Source organism: Telmatherina bonti (genome assembly GCF_933228915.1).
Source record: "Telmatherina bonti genome assembly, chromosome: 2".
Lineage (NCBI taxonomy): Eukaryota > Metazoa > Chordata > Actinopteri > Atheriniformes > Telmatherinidae > Telmatherina > Telmatherina bonti.
The window spans coordinates 20,568,234-20,591,916 of record NC_136620.1 but is presented as its reverse complement, the minus strand read 5'-3'; the positions used below and the strand labels follow the sequence as shown (position 1 = coordinate 20,591,916).

Here is a 23,683-nt window from a genome sequence, read left to right as displayed (position 1 = left end):
TTTAACTTCCCAGTTCTAAGACGTCTTCAGTCACCAGTCACATGACTTTAGATACACTAACCAAATGACTCACAATATTGTGGCAAACCTCTCCTTAAGTGAAAACAGAGATTGACTTCCAAGTGGAAGAACTGAATGCTCAGGACCGGACTGAGGACATCACAAGTCCCTGGGTCAGCCCAGTGCCACTGGTTTTGGCAAGGAAGAAGGATGGCACAGATTTTGCAATGATTTGAGGAAACTGAATTCAGATATCATCACTGATGCTCATCCCCTCCCTCAAGTTGATGATAATTTGATGCACTGTCTGACTCCCGTCGTTTCTCAACAATGAACATGTCAAGTGATTACTGGCACGTTGAAACGGATCCTACAGACAAACTCAAAACAGCGTTTAGTACAGGTGATGGTCTCTTTCAGTTTGAAGTAATATAAGTCGATTTTTCTTTTTCTTTTCCTTTCTTTTTCTTGTCTTTTAGTACGCACCAGTGAAATTCCCCTTTTATACAACGGGTTTATGATAAAACTATTATTATTATGTAAATGTAAGTAAAGCAGAGCTGCTACAAAGATACGTGTTTTTCCTAGAAGACAGCATGGGTTAGGCAACTTATCTGTGAATAAAAAAACAAACGAACAAATAAAAAAAATCACATTTCATTATGGCTGTGACTTATGCACAGTGCACTGCATTAGTCCTTTTTTTTAAAATAGAGAGAGAAAGAAAAAAGAAGAAACTATTGCCAAAGACTAACTAGCAGTGCAGCTGTTGAATCCTAATTTTTAATTAATTTATTATATTCCAGGCAAATATTCATAGCTAAACGAGTTTACTACGTATGTGAGATTGTATTACTGAAATGTTTAATTAAATGCTTTAAATTGAAAGGTTTTTCAAATAAAAAATAGTTTTTTCTCAGAATCCTTTTAAAAATAATTTTGTCATTGAGATTGCACTGAGACAGCCAACCCCATGCATGGCAGCCTACACTGGGGATGTTGTCACAAAAGCACATGTTGTATTTGGCAGTCCGCTATCTTTTAAACGGATTTATATCAAATGGTCTGTTACGACCTGGGAATCCATTACATCTTGTGATGGAATCATCTGAGGCCAACTAATTTTTGAGAATTGAAATTAGAGTAAAATATGACAACCAACCCCATGATGGCTTCAGAATATTTTCATCATCTATGGCTGTTGACACATTTTGGATTTATTGAGTGTTAAAAAGTCTCACTAAAAGTAAATCCTGTAACCATCCATGCTTTTTTTTTTTTTTTTTTTTTTTTTTTTTTTTTTGTTAACAATAAATATTTAATATCCTTCAATGAAATAAAAAAAAAGAAAAAGAAAACTGTGCATGACATTTATGTTTGTCACAGGCTAGATAAGGATAGCTGAATAAATATATATATATATATATATAAATATATACTCTTTTATATACTGACATGTAGAAAATAGGTTTATGATGACTTGCTGAGACAGGTATATATATATATATATATATATATATATATATATATATATATATATATATATATATATATATATATATATATATATATATATATATATATATATATACAGCAGGAAGCTGTATATATACAGCTTCCTGCTGGTGTAAGAATAACTGCTTTACCTGTGGCATAGTTACTTATGTTACCGACATTAACTGATAACGACGCGAGACACAAAAAATCTTTCTAATTATAAAGACATGAATCTCCTCCTGCACTACAACCACCAAAAGGTGGCGTCAGAGTAAATGTAATGCAACCGATGCCCACGGTGCTTCCACCTCTGACAGGAGGCTGAAAACTTCATCTTTGCCTCACACCATCACTGACTAAACACCAGAGTTGTGTGAGTTTACATTTGACCGTTTTTCTCGCGTTTTATTCACCGCAGAGATTCAACAGGGTTCTGTAATCTTCCCAATAAAACGAAAAAAAAAAGGACTTTGCAGACCTCAAATATGTCATGAAAAGAGAGTAAATTAAAACAAAAAAAACAAAACAAAACAAAACAAAGCTTTTCCCCAAATTTACTTCCAAATTTGACTGTATAATTGAAATTTTTTCCCATAATATATTACAGCTGTATTTGTCAAATTCCTTTGAAAATGTATTTGTATGCGCGTTTTATTTTATTTATTTTTTGCCTTTGGGGAAAATATAAATAAATAAAAAACAAAACAAAACTGATATTTTCTTGTCTTTCAGTTTATGAGGATTTCTGACATGTTACGCAGGAATTTGTCATCTCTATACAGGTAACGGAACTTTTCACTGAGGTTTCACGTGCACGCTCACGTGCTCATGAACTAACTTCGAAAACTAAGGGTAAGGGAATGCGAATAAAAAGAATTAAACAAAGTAGTTGTTTTGTGTGCTCTCAAACAACACACTGAAAGTGACACCGACAAGCAGAAAGATAAAAAGCCAAGCGGTGGAGGGAGGGTGTGAGAGAGGGAGGGAGAAAGAGAGAGAGAGAGAGAGGAGGGGTTATCCTGTCTCTGCCTTTTTGCCCGGCAGTGCCCTGCACTCTCACCAAGCTTCTACATAGTGCCGGATGGGAAATAAACCCAAAATACTTTTTGAATAATCTTTACTGACAGCTCCTCGGGCTCAGGGTCACTTCTGACACAGACACACCAGTGTTTGATTTTACTTTCAGATCCTTGGCGGAGCGCAAACAGAGCAGAGGAGTTACCAAAGTCCCCCCATTACACGCTCCAGCGATGGTGACTTTACGCACGGGAGTTGACGGCTGCTTGAACTGATTCCTGTCACCGTGTCTCCGCTGTCACCCAAACTCTGACCATCTGCACGTTGGAAAGACAAGCGCAGGCGAATGTGGAAGAAGTGAAAGCAGGTAAGAGTCCTGTTGCGTCTGCGTGGGGCAGCATCGGAACTGCTTGTTTTGAAAAGTCTGCGCGCACTCCGCTTATCTCCACTTCCCAACTAACAGCGATGACAGCAGCAGATTCGGGATGCATCACTGCGTCTGAACCTGAACTTGGGACAGTGATTAGACTCGAAAAGAAACCAACTCGAGAGCTGTTTAGATTTTTTTTTTTTTTTTTTTTTTTTTGCGGACAGAAACGTGCGCAGCGAATGAATGAATTGCCTTTTAATAACAGGCTTAAGTCACAAAACGCCACAATTAAAAAAAAAAAAAAAAAGAATAAAACAATCAATAAATGCGAGCAATTATCTGTGTGCATGTATTTGTTTATTCTTTTACACATTTGATGCAAATAATATGAAATATGGGTTCATTTCTGTCTGTGTTCCAAAATGAACCTGAAAAAAGAAAGAAAGAAAGAAAGAAAGTTTTGATTTTATTTTACTTACATACTAATCTGGCCGTGGATTCGTTACAAGAAACCAATACATCTGTCACAGCGCACCAACATGTTCCCAAACATTCATCCCTCTATTAAGCTGATATTATTTTCTTCTGGCCTAATGACATCCCAATTAAAATAGGAAACTTTAAAGTTATTTTCGGACATGGAATATGCAAATGAACTGCGCTCGAAGCATGTCATGATCTGCTTCATGCCGTTTACCGGTGACGAAAAACAACTCAATATGTTCAGTGGGCGCATTTAGAAACCTGTTGCATGAAATAACTACAGCCTGTTAAAATGAAGTTTTAAGCTCACAGAACTGGTTTAAAATTTACTTTCAATAAATCAAATAGCTGTCAAAGCCATCACTCAGACCCGCTCTGACTCCTTCAGTTCTTTTTCCCTCTTCAACCACGATCGTGAACACCCCCGGACCTTTGTGGTCCCCGTGCACATTTCACACCGCAATGAAGCTATGGGACCATTCCCATACCAAACACATTCACACGTGCATGCAATGGGATATAGAGAGAAATAAGTTCGCAGAGGAGATAAAAAAGCTGCATCTTCAAGGCCCAAGTTAGCTTTGCTCTCTGGAGGTCAGCGCGATGGACCCCAGAAGAATGCACGAGTCGTAAATTAGAATAGACACGAAGCCCATTAGAAACAATACAGGACAGTGTCTGAGCAGGGAAACTCGTCTGCAAATGAATGATTATTTTGTCATCTAATCTGTGATTTGCTTCATATGGGACCTGCATGGTTAAATGTTAAAAGTGTCACTTGTGCTTCCCAATACGCGGCTTGTGAGCGGCTGAAGTGTGAAGTTAACTGCGGCTGTTTGAACTTGAGCCATGCGTGCAGGGGCCAGGTTGTAATCCCATGATTGTCCAGCCTTTAGCCCGGGACAATCAGCGTCCCCCGTGAGGAGGCTTGATGGGCCAGAGGGTACAGGAGGACAAGGCGCACGACTACGGTTTGGAAAAGAATGATAAAGCCACTTCAGGGTGTTCCCCATATTTAGAGCCACGCTACACCTCCGAGATAAGCCTCTGCCCGCCCGCAGATAAGAAGCTTTTAGAGTAACAGAGAGAGAGAGGGAGTGAGAGAAAGAGAAAGAGAAAGAGAGAGAGAGAGAGAGAGAGAGAAAGAGAGACACGCAGAGAGAGAGAGGGGGGGTGGGGTGGGGGGGGGGGGGGGGGGGGGGGGGCAGAGAAAGAGAGAGATCGTGCAAGCGTGACAAAAAAAGAAAAGATCCTGAAAAACCACCAAATGGGAAACGCAAAGTCTGGATAAGTGTTTCAGTGATTTTTAAGTGAATGATATCGGTATTTTAATCGCTAAAAATGTAGTTATTTTCCAGGATCAGTTTATATTGTTTAAATGATCTAAAAAATTATTTAAAAAAAAAAAAAAAAGAAAAAAAAGCGCATCAAATCTCTCCTCAGAGTTATGACACATCCTCCAGTTGCCATTTCGGGCCTGCCCACACCGGGCCTGCGCAATAAATCACTTTTTCCAACAAGTACTTTAATTGTTTAGACTCTGGCAGAACAATTTATAGACCCCCCCCCCCCACACACACACACACACACACACACACACACCATTCCCCTCCTCCCTCTCCTCTCTTCTGTAAGTGAGAGTGTCTGTCTGAAAAACAATCCGAGCTGGGGGGGGTTGCTGAAGTTGATCTCCCATGGCATTTTGTTTTGAGCAGGTGCTGCGGGTTGTCCTTCCCTCATAAGGTAAAGTGGCATTAGTGTCCAAATGGCAGACTTATATATAGGCTGCCAGTTCAGCACATTGTCCTGGGCTGCATGGCTGCGCTCTCTGCGCGGTCCGGGGGAGACCTGCCGCGCACACCCCCCCCACCACCCTCACCCTCGTGCTTTCCTCTTCTTGTGTGGAGCTGCACTGCAGACGTGCACACCTCCGGCCACTGCGTGGTTGTTACTCTTCTGTCAGACACATGAAATCGCTATTCGGAAAACTGAAGAAAAAAAAAAACATGTCATCACATTTGGATAAATTTCATTCATTCAGCTCCGAAGGAGGGTCGCGGGGAAGCTGGAGCCTATCCCAGCAGGCTTTGGGCGAAAGGCAGGGTACACCTGGACAGCTCGCCAGTCACGTTTGGATAAATTTGGCCTAATTTAATATTAAATTAATAACTAATGACTTGAAATGGCCAGAATCTCCATACAGGTTCCCAATAAATTTGCAGCCTTATATTTGGGCCTGAATTTCCATCCTTATTTATTTTTTATATTTTGTTAATCAGTTTCAAATAGTGATTTCCTTTTTTACATTTGATTCTCTCATTTTATATGTTGCATAATCTACATTGTTATTTTCTGAATGCTACATTCACAAATGAATAAATGTATTAGAAAGAATTAGACACGTACATAATATTCAAATCCATCTTAAGAAAAAAAAAAATCTGTATTTTTCTTCTCCCCAATATGAACCTATTTCAGCACAAGGTTTATCGCAGGATCAATTTCTCCGCTATAAAGCAGTTTCTTAGAGGTTTTTCCTCCATGCCCTGTGCATTCTGTGAGATACTTGGAGGCCTTTTTCATTTGCTGTGATGTGGGAAATCATTATTGTTGCACACTAGAAATTATAAAAGTAATTTGAAAGGTGAAAGATTACAGCTTCTAACAGCAGTAAGAACGAGTTAGGAGAGGAGAGAGACATGCTCTGCAATTCATCCTGATCCACAGAAAAATAAAAGCCTGATTTAACCAGATGTTAGGATGCACTGTGATGCCAGTAGTGTTGGTGTATTTACCCTGAATATGGAGCTGAATGTATATCTCCTGTCCGACCATGGTGTTGCAGATTTTAAGTGCTTCCAGATGTTGTTTTTGTGAGGATGTCTTTCACCTTCATTGCAAAAAGGAAAAAAAAAAAAAAAACATCCTCCGATCCACCATTTTAAGCTTGTGGCCGATCCGAAGAGTCTTAATTATTTGTTGTCGGGCTCTTTGAAAAAGACACCAGCCCCCAAATTGGACATGTGTTGTACAAACACAAATTAAACATTTAGCCCTAAGTATTTCTCCCTGGATCCTAAGTGCATATTAGTCAGCCTATACTTATCTCTGGCCAAACGGCACACCCAAATTGCAGTGTTGCTGCTGGAAAAGAAAGGTTGGGGCCCTGGAGAATGAGCACTTGAAGCATGCTGGCAGATACCCATAAGTTTCTCAACCACAATGCAAGCTTAGGTGTGTTTGTACAGCACAATGTCTGCGTACGTGTGTGTGCTTGTGGACATTTTCTTCTTTTGTGTTTTTTTTGGGAACGTTGACAAAGGAATCTGACAAATGTGTGACTAATTGTATGTTCTCGCTGGCTTTTTAGTGCTTTTACTTGTACACATGTACAAATGTTTGCACGGATCCGGCACACACATCCTTGTGCACAGTTATATGTGTATAGCATAAAAGCACTTCCCAGAGCGTCTTAACGCTGCGTTCTTGCTGCAGATGTCTATGCCGAGTGCCTTTTCCCCCTGCGAGTGTGATTCCTGCTTGGTGGATGTGTTGCTTTGTGGATCCCTCCCCTGTTGTCCAACAACACACAGCCTTGGAAACAGCTTCCTCATTTTCTCCCACAGTGGAGAAAACAGGCCTCCGTCTTCATTCTCCTCTCTATTCACTCTTTTTTTTTTGTGTGTGTGTGTTAACCTTTCCTTTCTGCCGCACATTTTCCAGCACCTGCTCCCCACCATCCACTTTCAAAGCTCAGAATTAGAGCTTACTTGACACACCAGCTCCTAATGACACTTGCATCTTTTCTGCACACACACACACACACCCCCACAAGTTTGCCCTTCAGTTCTTTTAATTTTTTTTAGCTTCACTATTTAATCTTTGTTCAACATCATGGTGTCTTCTCTGGCGAATAGAAGCTCAGGTTAACACAGCAAAGTTTATCCTCTTTTGAACTATTTAAACTCTTTTTGTATCAGGGTTGACATCCCTGTTTCAGGTAAATACTGCGGTGGCAACTGTTGTCTTAAACACGCTAAACGTTTAGCAGGTTTTTGAGTATGTGGCTTAGACTACAGTCTTTGACAGTTTGTTGCACCGTTAACGCATTTCCCAACGTGGCATCTTGCCTGGAGATAAAAAAAACAAAAACAAGGAGGGCTTGAATATACATTAAAGAAACATGTTTTTTTAAATAAATTATTATTGCTTATTCTAATATTAAGATTACTGAGAATGAAATCTAAGTGTGATGTTTCTGTTTGTGCTCCTTTTTATTGTTTGTTGTGTGCACTGCTCGGCATGGCAACCGCAGCATCACTGGCTTTGTCGCTACGCTTTCTCCTCAGTGGAAAAACTCCTCATCATGGTCTCCGCTGAGCTCCCGTCCTGTCGTGTTGAAAGTCATATTTGGAAATACAGGAACTTAATAAATGAAGTAACATAAAACTGAAATATCCTGGAAGGTGTAGAACAAATCCAACTCTACGGGGCAGCGCAGGTTGGAGTTTTCTTTCAATGCTGAAATACTTTTGCCAGACCAGAGTTTGTTTATGCATCTTGAGAGGAAGCAACTGTCTTTTTGAATCAGTTGCAAGGAAATTAGAATAAGAAGCAAAGAGAAACGCGCTTTTAGACAACAAAACATTTTCACGTTGATCTGAAATGTTCCAAACAGCAAAATGATGCCATTCCTTTCCTATAATAGCACCTAAATGGAAAGAAAGCACATGCTATATGATAGATGTTTGTGGAAAAATAGCACTTATATTAGAGATTAGCAAATGAAAAGGCAAAAAAAAAAAAGAAGTAAAAAAAAAAGAGATGGCGTTTAAAATGTTTTCTTTTAAAAGAAATAAAGGAAATATGTCCAGGTTCTGGCAGGTTTCAAGTCTGGCTGAAAAAATGATCTTGTCTGAATAAAGAACGTAATCTTTGTCTCCACCGACATATTAAATATGGAAAAAAGATTAAAAAGTCTTTAATGATTCTTTAATGCTGCATGTAAAAGAGATTTCTATTCATTGGGGTTTTCTTATGTAGATCCTTCTCTGTTATTGTTCTGTTTAAAGGAGGCATCGTAAAAACACATAATTCACCTTAATTTATTTTCTGTTGCTTGAAACGGACTCTTTGCTCTGCCAGACACAAGAAATAAACATGAGTAAAAAGGGGGATGCTGCTTAGATTCTCTATCAGTTCATCTACTTTAGTCACAGGATTGAAGATGCTGTCTTTGCTGCGGCCAGTCAGACTCCGCCTTCCTTTTGTCTTTTACACCAAGATTACAGGGTGACCAGGTGACTGACACAAGTGCTCCCCTGAGTCTTTTTCTGTCATTCAGCAGCGAGACTCGGCCTCGGATTGCAGCAACAGCACCAGCAGATGCTTTGCCAATCACACCGCTGCTGCTGATTTTACAGAAAAACAACATTACATATGAGCTTTTAATCATGTTCGGACATTTTTTGAATCCCTTTTCTTTCATCAACTTTGATTTAGTCTCTACTGCTTTTCCTTTTAGACTGTCATTGTCCATCTTTAAATTTTTGAATTACACTGAATGCATCCAAACTGGAGGCAGAAGAGTTTTTTTTTTTTTTTTTTCCGGTGGTTGTGGGTGTGATCATATTCTGTTTGTCAAAATCAATAAACAATAAGAATTTAAGTCATATAGGTGTTGTGCAACACAAGTATTAACATCTGCAGTAGTTATATTCATTTTTATGTTAAATTAAACAAAAAGAAACAAGAAGGGACTAGACTGGCAAACTAAATAGACATGGTGGGATGCCTGTACGATCGCAACGCAAGGCTCAGGTGTGTGATTGCTGGTCTCTGTGTGAAGCAGTTTATCTGGTTGACTGCTCAGAATCAGAGCTGCCTGACTGCTCATGGAGCTCATGGTAGAACTTGATTTGCCTCCTCCCAAAATCATAGGTGCTTTCATTTTTATAAGTGCTTGATCATTTCATACACGGTAAATGTAACGCACTCATTTATTTGTTTTATTTGTTCTTTTCTGACATCATGTCAGTTTCATTTTGGCTCAGGTTTGTAACTTTAATGGGAAGCAAATTCAGAGAATATGCAGAATGATGGATGATAAAATGAGCTGAACTTGAATTTTAAAGTAAGAGAAACCCTCATGAGGCAAAACAAGAGACATTTAGACTAAACAAGTAAAGCAGTTGAAATGTTTGTGTTTTGTTTTTAAAATCTGGAACAGAAGCCTTGACATTATTGTCATCGATGACAAGGGGGGGCCCTGCGGGAAAGTTTGGGAACCACTGCGCCGCAAAGTCCTTTAAAACTTTAGCCAAATTGTCTTTAACTTCTTCTGTTAACAAAGATTCTGGTGCTCTCCATTGTACAAAACACTGCATCTATCGAACAATAGAAGCAGCAGGAATTAATTAAACTAGTATCATTGGCATGTCAACCAAAACCCAACATGCCAACATGATTAAAATTGTATAACATTTAGTTTTTATGTGTATTATCATTTTTTAAGTTATATATTTGTTTTAAAATGATTTCCATCATTAATAATAATGAAAATGATTATAATAATAATAGTAATAATGAGGATTAGAATTGTTCTGGAGTGAAATTATGTGTAAGTATTTATACTAGGAGCTATTTGAATTCTCTAAAATTTGAAGGAAAGATGCGTCACAGTTTCTTTTATCATGTCTGGTAACTGAAGAAAGAAAAGGACTTAATTGTTTTCTACATTTCCCTACAGTCACAACATGTTACAGTTAAGCTCAGTGTTTTCATATGGTCATACTGACTGAGCGTGTAAGTAAATAAGGACATGAGGGTGTGTAGTTTAATGTACATGAGCTCAGATTGTTGTTGCAGCAATTTTCGTCTTCATCTCATGACATTTTCCAACAAAAGCTAAATGTATAATTCAGATTTCTGTTAAAATTGGATTCCAGAGAAAAAAACCCAAACAAATAAATGAATGTGGATAATTTCTGTAGATTATGTGAAACCTGAAATAATGAAACTTATTCATTTTCAAACTAAACAGATAATTCGGTTAGAAATAGTTTATTGTTTAAGATGACTCATAAGTGGCTATTCTCAACATGATGACATTACACAGGTAGTCAATATTGAAATATAGGTGTTATTGGCAAACATCTCTGATAGTTTTGTTCTGTTAAAAAAACTGATGGGTTAAGTTTCATACAAAGAGTAATTTAAGAGCAGCGAAGTTTTGATAACCAACTGAAGTATTTGAAGATCCATTTAACATTTATTGTTTGATATTCACATTTGCTGTTTCTGAATTGTCATATTATGCCAACTGCACCCCCGAGGCACTCCCTAAAAGTCCACACAAATAAGGGAAATTATTTGCATTGCCTCTTGAATAAAGTTTGTTGCTGATATTGCACAAATTACTACGTGGTAAACTCATGAATTTGATACTATAAGCGCCATTAGTTTCCATGTAACAACTCTGGGTGTTGTTTTGTGAGTCACTCTGCAAAGATGGAGAAGAAAAAGGAAATGGGCTGAAATGTTAGCGGCAGGGAAGAAAGTCTGCTGTGCTGTTCATCGGAACCTTTCTGAGATTATTCCAAGGCAAAGTCTGAGCTCAGATAGACAAACAGAACCGCTACCGTTAACGCAGGCTGTGGTGAAGACAGTGCAGGGGCAACTTTTCTGATTACCATTGTGGTTGGTACATTATAATGTCACCAACCAAAATGATTTTCCACTGGCCACCTATTTTTCTTTAAATGGAAAATGATTCACATTATACGAGCAACTGAATTCCTTTCATCAAACACGTCCTTTAAATTATTTTCATTGAGGTTTTTTTTTTTTTTTTTTATGAACAACATTCTCTCATTTGTCTCTTTTCCAGCAAGGAGCAACATAACTTTACCTCTGACACGTCTGCAAAGTTGTTTCTTAAACTTCAGTAGATCTTTTACATTTACTGTCTCACCTCATCTTTTGCCGGCAATTTTCTCACCTGCCTCCTTTCTTTTCTTGCGACCAGCATCTCTGCACTGTCCATCACCCGTTGTGTTTTTTCTTCCACACATCACTTTGTTTAAACTTTACTGTTACTCTGTTCAGACAGCAGCACTTCCTCTGCTAGCGTGTTGAGTTCAGCCAATGATATGCAATAGAATAAGGTTTATGTATATATGTATGTATATTTATGTAATTCAATGATAACACAGGCAGGGAAAATAGCCACAATTATTTGCTATATTCATTACTTGCCAACTTAATCGTTAAGCTCTAATTTATAACCTCAAAAGGAATTTCAACTAATGTTTACTGGATTCGGAGGTGTTCATTTAGATCCCTTCATACACACATCGTAAAACATCGTAATTTATTTAGGTTAAACTTTAAAGATATAAAAAAAAATGTTCAATTTACTTTTATTTTGGATTCAATAAACCACCTGGTATTTCTGCATTGCATGAAGAAGGTATTTGGAAAATAGATAAACAGACAAACCAGCTTTGGAAAATGTCCTGGTTAATGTAACAAAGCCAAAGGTCAGTGACAGAAATAATTAAAAATAGTTTCCATTTGAAATGACTGGATAAACACCAGTGTGTGTGTGGAGTGCTAACTGTCTGAGCTTTAGAATTAATGCCTTAAAGAAAACAGGACATAATTTAATCTGTACTTTACCTGTATTTCATTCATTGCTGCACTCGAGGCCTCTCCACCTGCAGAGGAAACCATGTTTATGTCAGGAAGAATTCTGGACTCTGATGACCACTGTCCGTCTACGGCTGTGCTTGACATTTGAAGTCATTTCACTGCCCATCTTCCCTGCTAGATGTCAGTAGTTGTTACACACTGTACCTTTGATTGTATACTCCTGTAAGTTTGTGTGGGAATAATTACCCCTGTCGAAGAGGTTTTAACCGGCGTTTGGCTGTCTGTGTCTGTTTGTAACTTTATGCAAAAGCTACTCTGCAAATTTTCATGATTCTTATCTGAGGATAGGTCATGATTGAACTCTGATTTCATTTAATTTTGGATGTGATCTGGAAGGAATTGTGTACACAAGAATTTTTAAAAGAATTCTTCACAATATGGGTGGAAATGAAGTGTTCAAAGGTGGTCTGTGCTTTTCTAGCTTTTAATGCAGAATATAGTGATTTCTCATTTTAGTTACTAGTTAAGAGTATCTACAGTCGCTACATGAAACACACACACAATCAGCTTATCTGGCATGATGGTGATTACCATTCGACCACAGATTACACAAAACTCTGTGCACTCGTAGCCGATACCAGATACATTCTGTGTTAAAAATGTTATGAAAGCAACTGCAGTGTTACACCAAAACGTTTGTTGGGATTGATATATACACACAACTTGACAATAGAGTTAGGCTAAACATATCTAATACATTTACCATGTTCCCATTATAGTTGGTTTAGATCAGGTGTGCCTAAAGTTGGTCCTGAAAGGCCGCTGTCCTCCAGGTTTTTGATGAATCTGTGTTCCAACATACCTGACTTAAAGAATGGAACCAGTAGGCTTATGAAGTTCTGTATAATAAGTGATTTGTTTGAGCCAGGTGTGTTGGAGCAGGGATATATGGAAAACCAGCAGGATTATAGCCCTGGTGGACCAGAGCTGGCAACAACTGGCTTAGATCTTCTATAGCAGGAACCTGTGGCATGCAGGTCAGTGTATTCATATTTATAGTATATAGTGAATTTAACCATTTCTAGGTTTTATACTGTCCGTCTCATTACATATTTACACTCTTTGCTTTGAAATATATTTTCTGGTAAATCTTTTGCCCAAATTGCACTGAACTTGAGAAACAGTGAAATGATTGAATTGTTGTTAGTCTGACAAAAACCAGACTTTTTACTGAAACCATGCTAAATTTAATTTCTCAATAAAGGGATAGTGTGCATTTTATTTTAAAAAGGAAAATTAGTAAAGCAAACACACTTACAACATGAAAAGAGGTATATAAATTTCTATATTGCAACAGGATATGGTGCCAATTTTCCTGCCTGCCATATCGTTTCTCGGTTATTTTTTTTTTTTGTGTGGAAAAAGTCTTATCCTAACAAGCTGAAATGGGGTGCATTGCTACATGTTGTTGCTATCACACATGCTTCAGTTGATTATAAAAGTAATTTTGCTTCTGTTGATAAAAACAAAAAAAAACAGCTCACTGTTGGTAATTAGTGAAAACCAACTAACAAAATCTCAGATTTCCTTCATGATAACCTGAAAGAAACCAATAATCTCCTTCAGGTCTGAACAGAAAACAGCTGCCGAGAGAGACTGCGTGTGGACTTTATGTTTGTATTGCTTTTATTGCTTGCTTCTTTCCATCGCCTCCATCTATAGAAGCGTTACACTCGTCTAACCTTCACTTTACCACTTATAGTGGTTTGAAGTAATGGGGCGTGGCAGCATGGTTGGGGCGCAAGGCCTCTGAAATAATCCTGTGGTCAAGTAGTGATGGCCAGGATAGCATGGTCCCACCCACTTAGCCAAAGCCAGAATTCAATTGGTTGTCATCAAGCTTGTCTGTGCTGGGCGTTGCCATGGTTTCCAGGCCGTAAAGAAGTCTTTAATCGAGCCGTTGTCATGATGAGACAGTGAGTGAATGTTTGGACCCAGTGTGAATATGGATTCTGTGGCTCAGAATAGAAAACTATCATTTCATGGTTCTTCCAGCAGCACATCAGCATGAGATGCACGCATCAAGCTCATTCCCAGTGACGCAGTCGTACCCTGAAATGCTGCTGGGAAGCTCACCTTGCTCCTCACATCTTCACCTCTTTGCAGATGGCATGCTTTGTTCTGTACATGCTGTCGGAGAAGAAGAAGAACGATGCGTGTCGTGCTCAGTGATGTGAGGAGAGGCGCTGGCTCGAGTGTCCAGCTGACTGTGCTCAGACCTCAGGTGTCCAACACGTAGTCCAACACACTGAAGATGGTCAGCATCGTGGCGTGTTACTCCAGAAGATATGCTAAATGGTATCAGCAGTGTGTTTGTGGGTTTTTATGGTGGGAGCCATTTTTTCTTCTTTTATTGGCAACATTTTGGGAATATATACAGTTTTAAATATCACTTTGTGATAATTCAACATTTGAAACAAGCAAACAGGTCTATCATACTGCTGTATTGTTAGAAGCAGTTCATTTGTCTTGGCCTGCAGCCGGTGTGTAACCAAATAAAATGGCCCTTTGCCACAGTCCCTCGAGTTGATAGTTCCTGCCGCTGCAGGAGGGGAAACCACTGCCTCAGTGGGCTGTTTAGTCTCGTTCTCAAGGAGCTTATACTGGGTCTCCCTGTTTAATATGGGAAACATACGTAGGCTGACCTGTGATGTCAACTGTTATTGCTTGAGGCCTGCCATAGGAAAAATCTTATTTGCCTTTGTAAAGTACTGTAGTGAAAAGGAGCTTTTGTCATAAAGACCCTATTGTGACGGCTGCTGCGCTGAGGGAGTGCGAGCGTGTGTTTAAGTGTCACTGCTCGGAGTTTTACAAAGTGGATCTCACGTGTGTTTTCCTTGCGTTTGTGCAGCTTTGAATGGACAATAGTTTCTTCACCTATTTGTTCACGGTGTGCACAAAGGGAGTTGAGAGCCTGCTTTTTGTGTGGCAGATTTACAAATGACAGATGTTACTGTTGTTGTCATGATGAATACATATTTTTTCCTTCTTTCCTTCCTTTGATTTAACATGTTCTTTGTTGCCGTGCGGCTCCATGACTTGCCAGCAGACAAGGTAAGAGGATAACGGTGATGAGAAAGGGGGTCACGGTTGGTTTCAGCGATGAAAGAAGTAAAAAAAAATAAAAAATCCAACCGATGTGATGCAATCCGAACACTTTGATTTGAAAACAGTTATTTAAAATGACCAGAATAACTATCAACATTTGACAAACATGGCTTAGTCCACCCATAACCCTTTACTTACGCAGTCCAAAGAAGCAGCACAAGAGTTCATAAAATTTCAAAGGACTGAAAAATGCAGCTTGGTGAATATCTGATCAATAGCTGCTTCAGTCTGTACTTGAAATCTGCTCAAACAGTTTAAATCCAAGAGAGAACAAAGAGAAAGGAAAATATTCAGCCTTCAGTAAATGTACATATCATTCTCAAAGTGTTGATTTAAATCTGTACATTTATGCTGCAGAACACACGTCACTACTACAGCGGAGTAACACTGGCATCCAGCAGATGACATAAACTGTGTTTTTGATTCCTCACAGACAAATTGCAAACATACGTGGGAGAAGATTAAAATAATGCAGTTAATATTTATTGCCACCACAGTTGTGCTTTTACCCCCCAATTGTTTTTCCCCTAACAACCGCCTCCTCCATCTCAACAAGTCTCCTCTCACATTCAGCTTTGTGCTGCTTTACAGAGCGGCAGATTTGTGCGCTGTCCTCTAAATCATTTCCCTCTCTCGCAGATTGCTCCCCTGCTGGAATATTGGCCTGACAGACGTTTTTGCCCCACCCCCCCTCTTCTTCCCCAGCGGACTCATTTACATTTATGCACGCAGCAATTAATTACAGGCTGGTGCTGGCCTTGTAAATTAGAGAGAGTCGAGGTCGCCCTCATTAATTGCCCCTGACAGTTAAAGCCTTGTTTGGGTCGTGACGGGGTTGACTCTCGGCTGGGACAGCAGAATGTGAACTGAGGTTGGCCGGCCTTCATACGACTGGTTTGACTTCATTGTAAATGAAGAAAATGTTTTTTTTTCTGAGTGAGAATGTTCATTTGTACTATTAGTCTTCTTCATATTTCTTTTTCATTTGGACTCGACATTGTTTTTGCAACCTTTATGCTCTTGGCAGCTTTAGGGTCATCATTTCATCAGTCTTTGTGTTTTTTTCTTGAGTGTAATGCCTTCTGTGTGTTCCCGGGGGTCTTTCATCCAAATACTCACAGAGGGTTTTTTTTTTTTTTCTATAGATCCAGGAGTCAGGCAGGCAACTTCTCACGGTACTGGCCTTTTCATGCGAAGAAGCTCCAACTTTTTTCCAGCTCCTTCCTTCACAAGGCCCTCCTTTCTTCTCTGTCACGCAGCGATGTGTTTGTGCATACCTCACCAGCCTGACAAAAGAAGGGAGAGATCCTATTCACTTTTGCCTTTGACATTCACCTCTTGTTTTTACAATCTTTCCAAGGCGCGCTGTTTGCACAGTGGAACAGGCTTTGTCTTGAAGGAGTTAGGACAATAGAGAGCACCATAATGTAATCTCCTGAGAGTTGCGAGCACAGGGGTGAGGTTTAGATGCATGTGCTGGTGCTTGCCCCTACCGTCCCACTCTACTTCCCTCCCTTCTTTACGCTGGCAATATTTCATGTTAACAGCGACCTGGCAGAAAATGCAACTTGTCGCTTGAGCCTCTTTAATGTTCACCTAGGTGGTTTGTGAAGGGAGCACAAAGGTTTTTCATTCATGCAAACACCCCCTTCCCTTGTTTCGGTTTTTAAAAACGTTTCTGTAGCAGAATGCCCACCCACATGTATATCTTCCTGCACATCTTCTTTCACTGAAACAGTCAGGAAATGGGATTGTTTTCAGAGTTTTAGCAGCTTAAACCTAAACACACATGGGACGCATTCAACCCAAGGTTTTAAAGGTATGGACACAAACCTTGTTTGGTTCACCTGTCCAACACATTTTGTTTAGCTGAGAGGCCAGGACGTAATCCAGTAATCCAGGAAGAGCATATTTTGATGACTTGCTAACACAATGCCTGATTTAACTGGGAGTACAGATATTCAGCCGCTTGACTTGAATCAGACAAACACACACACACACACACACACAAAATCAGAAAAAGCTAATCTTTATCTGTGTGTTCTGATTGTGTTACATTGACTTTGCCCTCAAACTCGCTGTATTTATTTACGTATCAATTTTGTTAAGCCAATAAAAAAGAAAGAAAAAAAAAAGAAAAGGAATGGCTGTAAAATGAGATGTCAGAGGTTTAAAGAATCATAATGTGATGAAAGGCTGAAATAGTTTAATACTGTTAATTTGTTTTTGCATGTTTGAGATTGCATTGGCTTTGTACAACCTTCTAAAGGGTCTAAAGGATCAATACTCTGCCAGGGAGAAGCAGGATTTATTGAAATAGATCAGAGACTGCCATGGTAAATTCCTCATGTTAACAGTTTTGGCTTAAGACATTCAATTCTTCTTAACAAATTTTGCAGAGGTGAACTAATTTTTAGCAACTAGGATGAAGGCACAGCCTTAACCAGAAACATAATGTCTGTCAATGAGCCAAAAATTCACAGTGAAATGAAATAATTTAATAACTCAGTGGTAAAAGAAAGATAAGTTGCTCACTAACAGACCCCAAAAAAAACAAAACATAGAGAAATATACATGTAGACATACACAGTCCAATATAACCAGAGGTCCTTTCTAGAGTCAGCATGTGTTATAAGCTCATTATTTATGGGTCAGGCAAACTGCATTTTAGTTTAATTGGCCATATGATTAATTTGAAGCCTACTTTGTTTCCTATGGTGCAAACATGGAAGTGGCAGCACAGAGCCCCATGTGGTGCTGCATTTATTGAGAAAGCTGCTGTCTAATAGAGTTCCATTGTTCTTAACCCAGTGTGTCCATGTCTGCACAAGTGGCATTGACAGCTGCAACAAGATGACATTTGGGACTGTGCATATTTTGTTGCATGAATGCTTGCATTCATTGTGCAGGTGCAGGCCTTTGCAGTGAACATAATACCGCTTATCTTTGTGTCAGGCATGATATTGTTCACCTTTCTCCTTACTATCTTGTAACCGTGTGATGTCACAGCCATGCTTGTCTTAAGGCAAAGTCTTTTCCTTTAGTTCTTACTGCTCAAAGTTTCTGTTCCAAACAGGTGCAGTTGGCTAAACTGCAACACGGCATGCTTCATTTTACAGCTGTTGGACAGCAGGCCAAGAAGGTAGCTTTTCCCCACAGTTGTCAGCAGGAGGGTAGAATGGCTCTATTGCCTCATGTCGGGTTTGACCCAACTCTGACATTTTGCTGTCTGTAAATCTAAAGATGCATGGATGATTCAGATCACAGAGGGTTATATGCACATGGAGAGGCTGTAAATGTGCAAAAAAACCCCAAAAACATGAGGTCTACATGAACAACCGTATCTTTTTGCACAATGATTTTACAGAATTTGTCTATGCGCAAGATCAAGTGTCAGACAGCTGTCTCTCTGATTACCCAGCATCCTCCAAGTGACGGACCTGCCATCTGCAGATGAGCAGTGGGGCGTGTGGAGTGGGGGGGGGGGGGGGGGGGGGGGGGACCGAATAACTGGTTCTGCAGACATTTGGAACATGTTCAGACGGGTCAGCAAGATCTGCAGACTGCAAATGGTCTGATTGAAAAACGTGTCTTTTCTTTAGTGCGTGGCTTTTTGGATTTTTTTTTTTTTTTTGGGCAAAGAAAATGGGTGCTGCATCTCGTAGCAGACATATTCCACCCAAGTGTGTTTTTGCAAATTATTTATCATTATTATCAGAACTTCTTTGTGTTCAAACCTTTCAGTTACTCTGGTCCGAATTGCCCTTAATTGTGCCCTGAGAGGAAAAATGCATCCAAGAGAAAATCATTTGCCTGATTACAGACATGAATAAAAGATCATACATGCTCAGTATTTGCTTTTTTCTTCATTGTTCTCAATTAGCCTCAAATTGTGGAATCAAAGAAGTGTTTGTGTTGCCGTTTTTGCACAACTTACATGCTGTGTCAAGACGCCATTATGATGCATCGTGCTGCTGTGGGGTGGTGTGTTGCTTGTTTGTGGGACTACAGGCTCTCTCTTGAAGCCTCTTTATCTTCTTTCTTTCTTGAATTAGCAACCTCCCATTCTCAATTAAGACTATCTCCCATCTTCTCTCAATCTAGGGGCCAACGGCGGTGCAGTCGTGATCATGGTGCCTTCAAAGGGCTCTGTTGGCAGTTTGACCTCTTTGATGTTCTTATTTGTTTTCTGTGAACCCCCCACCCCTCCATTACCCTCCTCGGTTTAGCAAATGGCTGTTTGTAGTGTGTGCATCTGTGCGTGTGACACTTGAGGCTGACCCCAGGTTAGCTGTCCAAGCCAGCATGGACTGTTCAAGCCAAAGAGACTCAAGAATGGAGAGCTGTCCATTGGATGAGAAAGATTTTTTTAACCTGCTTTCATTGGAGTCAATTTTTGTATAAAAAATATCACGTATTGCTAACTATGTTACAACTGATTGCGGCCAATTTTTCGACTTCAAAGCCACGCACAAGAATCAGGTTGTTTGTTGTTTGGTAGGCTTTGCGTGGTATGCCGGTATGTGATGTTGTTTGCGCAATGAAAGCGCTGTCAGAGAAATACACTGATCCTCTGTTTGTGGGCTTCACACAGGACCTCTGTTCTGTTTGAGACATTGGCTAAAGAGGGCACTCAGGTGGGCCGAGGGTTTAGTTCACTTTAAAGTTTCCATTTTAAAATTTTTTTTAAAGATATTGTCAAAGTTCAGTTTATCAGCTGCTGACTTCTGTCAACATGCATCTTGAATAACTCGATGATGGCAAATTATAGGCACAAAAATGATCAGTTCTATGCACAACATATGAAAAGTTGAAGGACTCCCGAACCAGATGTTCGTTGTAGATGTATTTACTGTGTTTCATAATTCTATACAAAGCCATTTTTTTCTATTTTCTTCTTTTTCAGGTGACGTTCATGTATTTTACAGTTGGTCGTAAGTGAGAAAGGGTGTTGGAGCTGAAGTCTGTAATTTCTGTAAGTTTCCTCCTTATCTCCTTATCGTCTGTTACTAATGACAAGTGCTTCATGTTACTGTAACCCTGCCAGCGTCTTTGTGCTTCTGTGCCACCGTTTGGCACTTTGGGTAATTGCTCCGGTGAAAAGGAGGATAACAGGAACAAGGCATTGTTTCTGCAGGGAAGAAAAGCTACTCGTGCTGCTGTTTTAAGACAGTTTGTACCAGCTGTTGTGTTAGAAAGTGTGGCTGTGAGTGTTTGTTCATTATAATAAAACCGTATTTGACACTCTGCATGTCTCGCCCCCTCCGCCGGCGCATACAGAAACACTTTTGATTTGTCTCAGAGTAAATGCAGACCTCCAGTCCGGGTAGTGTTCTGCCCCGTGCACCCTCAATAGCTGCTTTTACTTTAGTGAAGAAAGGGGTCTTTTAAAGGCTCTAGCAGGCATCACTCCAGGAGCCTTTCAGCACTGGGACATACAGTATGTCTTTAATGGACTTTCTCTCTGTGAGCAATAAAGATTATATCTAAAGTCAAATAGTGCTGTAGGTAACAGTAGCCTAAATGAAACTGGCATGGTTGAAGCAGCCAACCGCTATAGTTTTAAGAGAAACAGGGGGGGACACACTGGAAATGTACAGATGGGAGAAGTTGGAAAATAGAGTGATCTGACCATCTGGCTAATCCTCCTGTTTAAGAATACTTATAAAGGCACTCACTGGTGACCCTTGAGCCGTGTCACTGTCGGGTCAACAAGTGGCCTGTGTGATTCCCACTGGCATCTCTCTCTGACATCTTTTCAGCTTAACAACTCTGCGCTACAGAGCTCACCTTGAATCAGCAGAGGATAAAACACTGTTTATACATCTAATGTCTGGTTTAAAACAGTATGTGTGTTTGCAAGTGTTCAGTATTGCTGCAGAGTTGGTGCAAGTTGTGGGCCATAGAATTTCCTCTTCTCCTTTTACAGTCAGCTCTTTCAAACCTTAATTGCAATGATAATAAAGATTTCACTGACAAGATTTATAGAAAAATAATATGTTTGTTTCAGGACAATGTTTTTGTTGTCTGATGTTTTTTTTTTTTTTTTTTTTTTTTAATATGATGGATTAGTGAGTATTTTTAGCCTATTATCTTGCTAAACAAAGCATTAGGAACAATAACAGAAAGAAAAAGCCTAAAATGGAGGTCTTATAATGAGATTTGTGTCATGATTTCAGCTTCGTGTTCAGAATTATAATCCTAAAATAGTTGTGAAACAAATTTAGGTCCAGTTTAATGGCTGTGTGATCAAAGATTCTTTTAGTATTAGTTTATAGGTTACAACTAATCAATGAATTGTGCTGCATTCAGAGGAGGAATTATATCAAGATGGGGGAAAAACCCGCACCACTTGCGTTAGCTTTTAATTCCATCACACTCCCTTAATTTCATCAGTTCTTCTGGAAACTTGAAATCGTATTATTTTGTCTTTTAACATGCAATTACTTTTCAAATCTAATTACACAGGGGTAAGATGACAAGTGGATTCTTCAAACAAAAAAAATTACTGTCTTGCTGTCGTGACAGAACCAATTTATGGCATCTTTGTTTCATGGGACTTGCTAAACAGGAAGAGAGTAACATGCGTTGGATGCCTTGCAAAATCAGTGCCTCTTCAACTTCCTGTATGTTCACCAAATCGGAAAACAAGTTTATTGTGTGTTTATCATCAGAGAGTAAAGATTCAGGTCTTTGTACGGCTAAATCTGGTACAGAAACACAACCTCAAAGTTTAATGCCCCTGTAATATAAAAGTCAACAAACACTGGGACAACAATTCAGCCATTATATGCAGAAATCACAGCCGAATTTGTGAGTCTCTGTTGCTACACATGGCTGCTGTAATGGCAGTCTTTTGCAAAGAGTTAGAAAAATGAACAGACAGTGAGCAGCCTTTGGGATGATTTGTGGTAAACTAATGAGCTAATGAGCTAATGAACCCTCTGAGGTTACCTATTTGGCTTCCCCAAAACAATTTCCTTCTCTGCTCTTTTTCTTCTTACTCCATCTTCGTATGTGAACTTCACTGTGATCCAGTTAATCGGCAGCATCTAACAGAGTTTAGTGTTGTTTCTCGGTAGTTAACCAAAGGTTTACAATGATTTGTCAGAACCTCAGTTCAGTAATTGATCTGATTTTTCCATGGAAATTAAACATCCACTCAGGTCTACTGTGGGCAGATTACATTTAAAGATTTAACTTTGGATGTTGGAGAAAAAACAAAACAAAGGGAGACTTTAGTCATCAGTGGTAATATAATATAATTATATGTTCTTTTGTGCTTCATGCATTTAGTTGTTTGTCATGCTGTGTCTTAACCAGGTTATTTGTATTTGTGCCTGCATGCATGTTTGTGTTTTGCACACTCATGCCTCATCAACTTCCCATCTGAAGCCCATCTGGTTTGCTTAAGAGGCTCGTGGAGCTGCAGCGGCCAGGGCTTTAAGTCTGGGCCAAGCCAGCAGCAGTTCCTCCCCACTTACACATAAGTTCGTGGCGCGAGGCCCTCTGCCAGTAACTGTATAGACCGACCCTTGTGGCTACTTCCCAAACCACCCAAGCTCATACCCCACTTTCTCTCTTCTATTGCCCTTGAAATGGGGCCTGCTCTAAATATTATCTCCCCCCGTGCTTTATCCCTCCGTTTATCCCCAAGTCGGCAGCGAGAAGAAAGGAGCTGTGGGGCTGAGTCACTTTTTCCCCTCTCTTCTCTTCTTTTCTCTTCTCTCCAAAACCACAGGCAGCGGCAGCGGCTTCCTGGAGATGAGCACTTTTGTCTGTTCTGTGACCGCTGCGGCTTTAGGCAGATCCTCCTCTGATGAGGTAATGCACAAGCTAGATGAGCAGGCAGAGTGAGAAGGGAAGGAGGTATAGGAGGAAGAATCTCACCATGGATCAATATCCAAACCTTAGATTTCTGTTAGACAAAGTGACACATGCTTTCTTTCAATACCAGCTACATCATGCCTGCGCACACCTCCTGCTGCTGATTAGCTGTGCTGGGTTGCCAACTGAGGGAACTTCTGCAGAGTTTTAGCAACAAGTAATTAGAAGCAGTTATGCTTTTGTTTATGACATGAAACAAATATTCAAAAAACAAGCTTGACGGAATCACACTGATGAAGTTGGTTACTGTTTAGATGAATAACTTGAGAGAAAAGTGAGATGCAAAAAAAACCCCCCATTTATCAGAAATGGTGAAGATGATGACAGAAGTGGATCACAATCCTCAAAGGAGGAGAAATAACTTTTTTAAGCTAATGCTTGTAGTGGTTTGTCTCCTTAAGTTAAATGATATGATCCCGGAGAATTCCAGAGAACAGGTGATTTAGCAGATACTGAGAATGGGCAAAAATCCTTTTCTGCTATAATAAATTTCATTTGCTCTAAAATGTGTTGCACAGCTCACACAAGCTTGTTTTAGTGATAGTGGGAAGTGATGTGTAACATTGCAGTTAACCATCTTTATATGAGTGAAATCTTAATATGTCATAA

At 39.6% G+C, this 23,683-nt stretch overlaps 1 protein-coding gene across 2 annotated transcripts in view; it reads left to right on the top strand.

Annotated features, from left to right (window-relative positions):
- Window positions 1-2,562: 2,562 nt before the first annotated feature.
- The window catches only part of LOC306767872 (transcription factor SOX-6-like), a 106,768-nt gene continuing 85,647 nt past the window's right edge, over window positions 2,563-23,683 (top strand). The window contains exons 1-3 of one of the 2 annotated variants that reach the window (XM_079256020.1): window positions 2,563-2,881; window positions 20,094-20,162; window positions 22,929-23,011. In XM_079256020.1, coding sequence (XP_079112146.1) covers window positions 23,007-23,011 — 5 coding nt within the window. In that variant the 5' untranslated portion in view covers window positions 2,563-2,881; window positions 20,094-20,162; window positions 22,929-23,006. The remainder of the gene's footprint in view (window positions 2,882-20,093; window positions 20,163-22,928; window positions 23,012-23,683) is intronic. The other variant, XM_079256021.1, reaches the window with a different exon arrangement.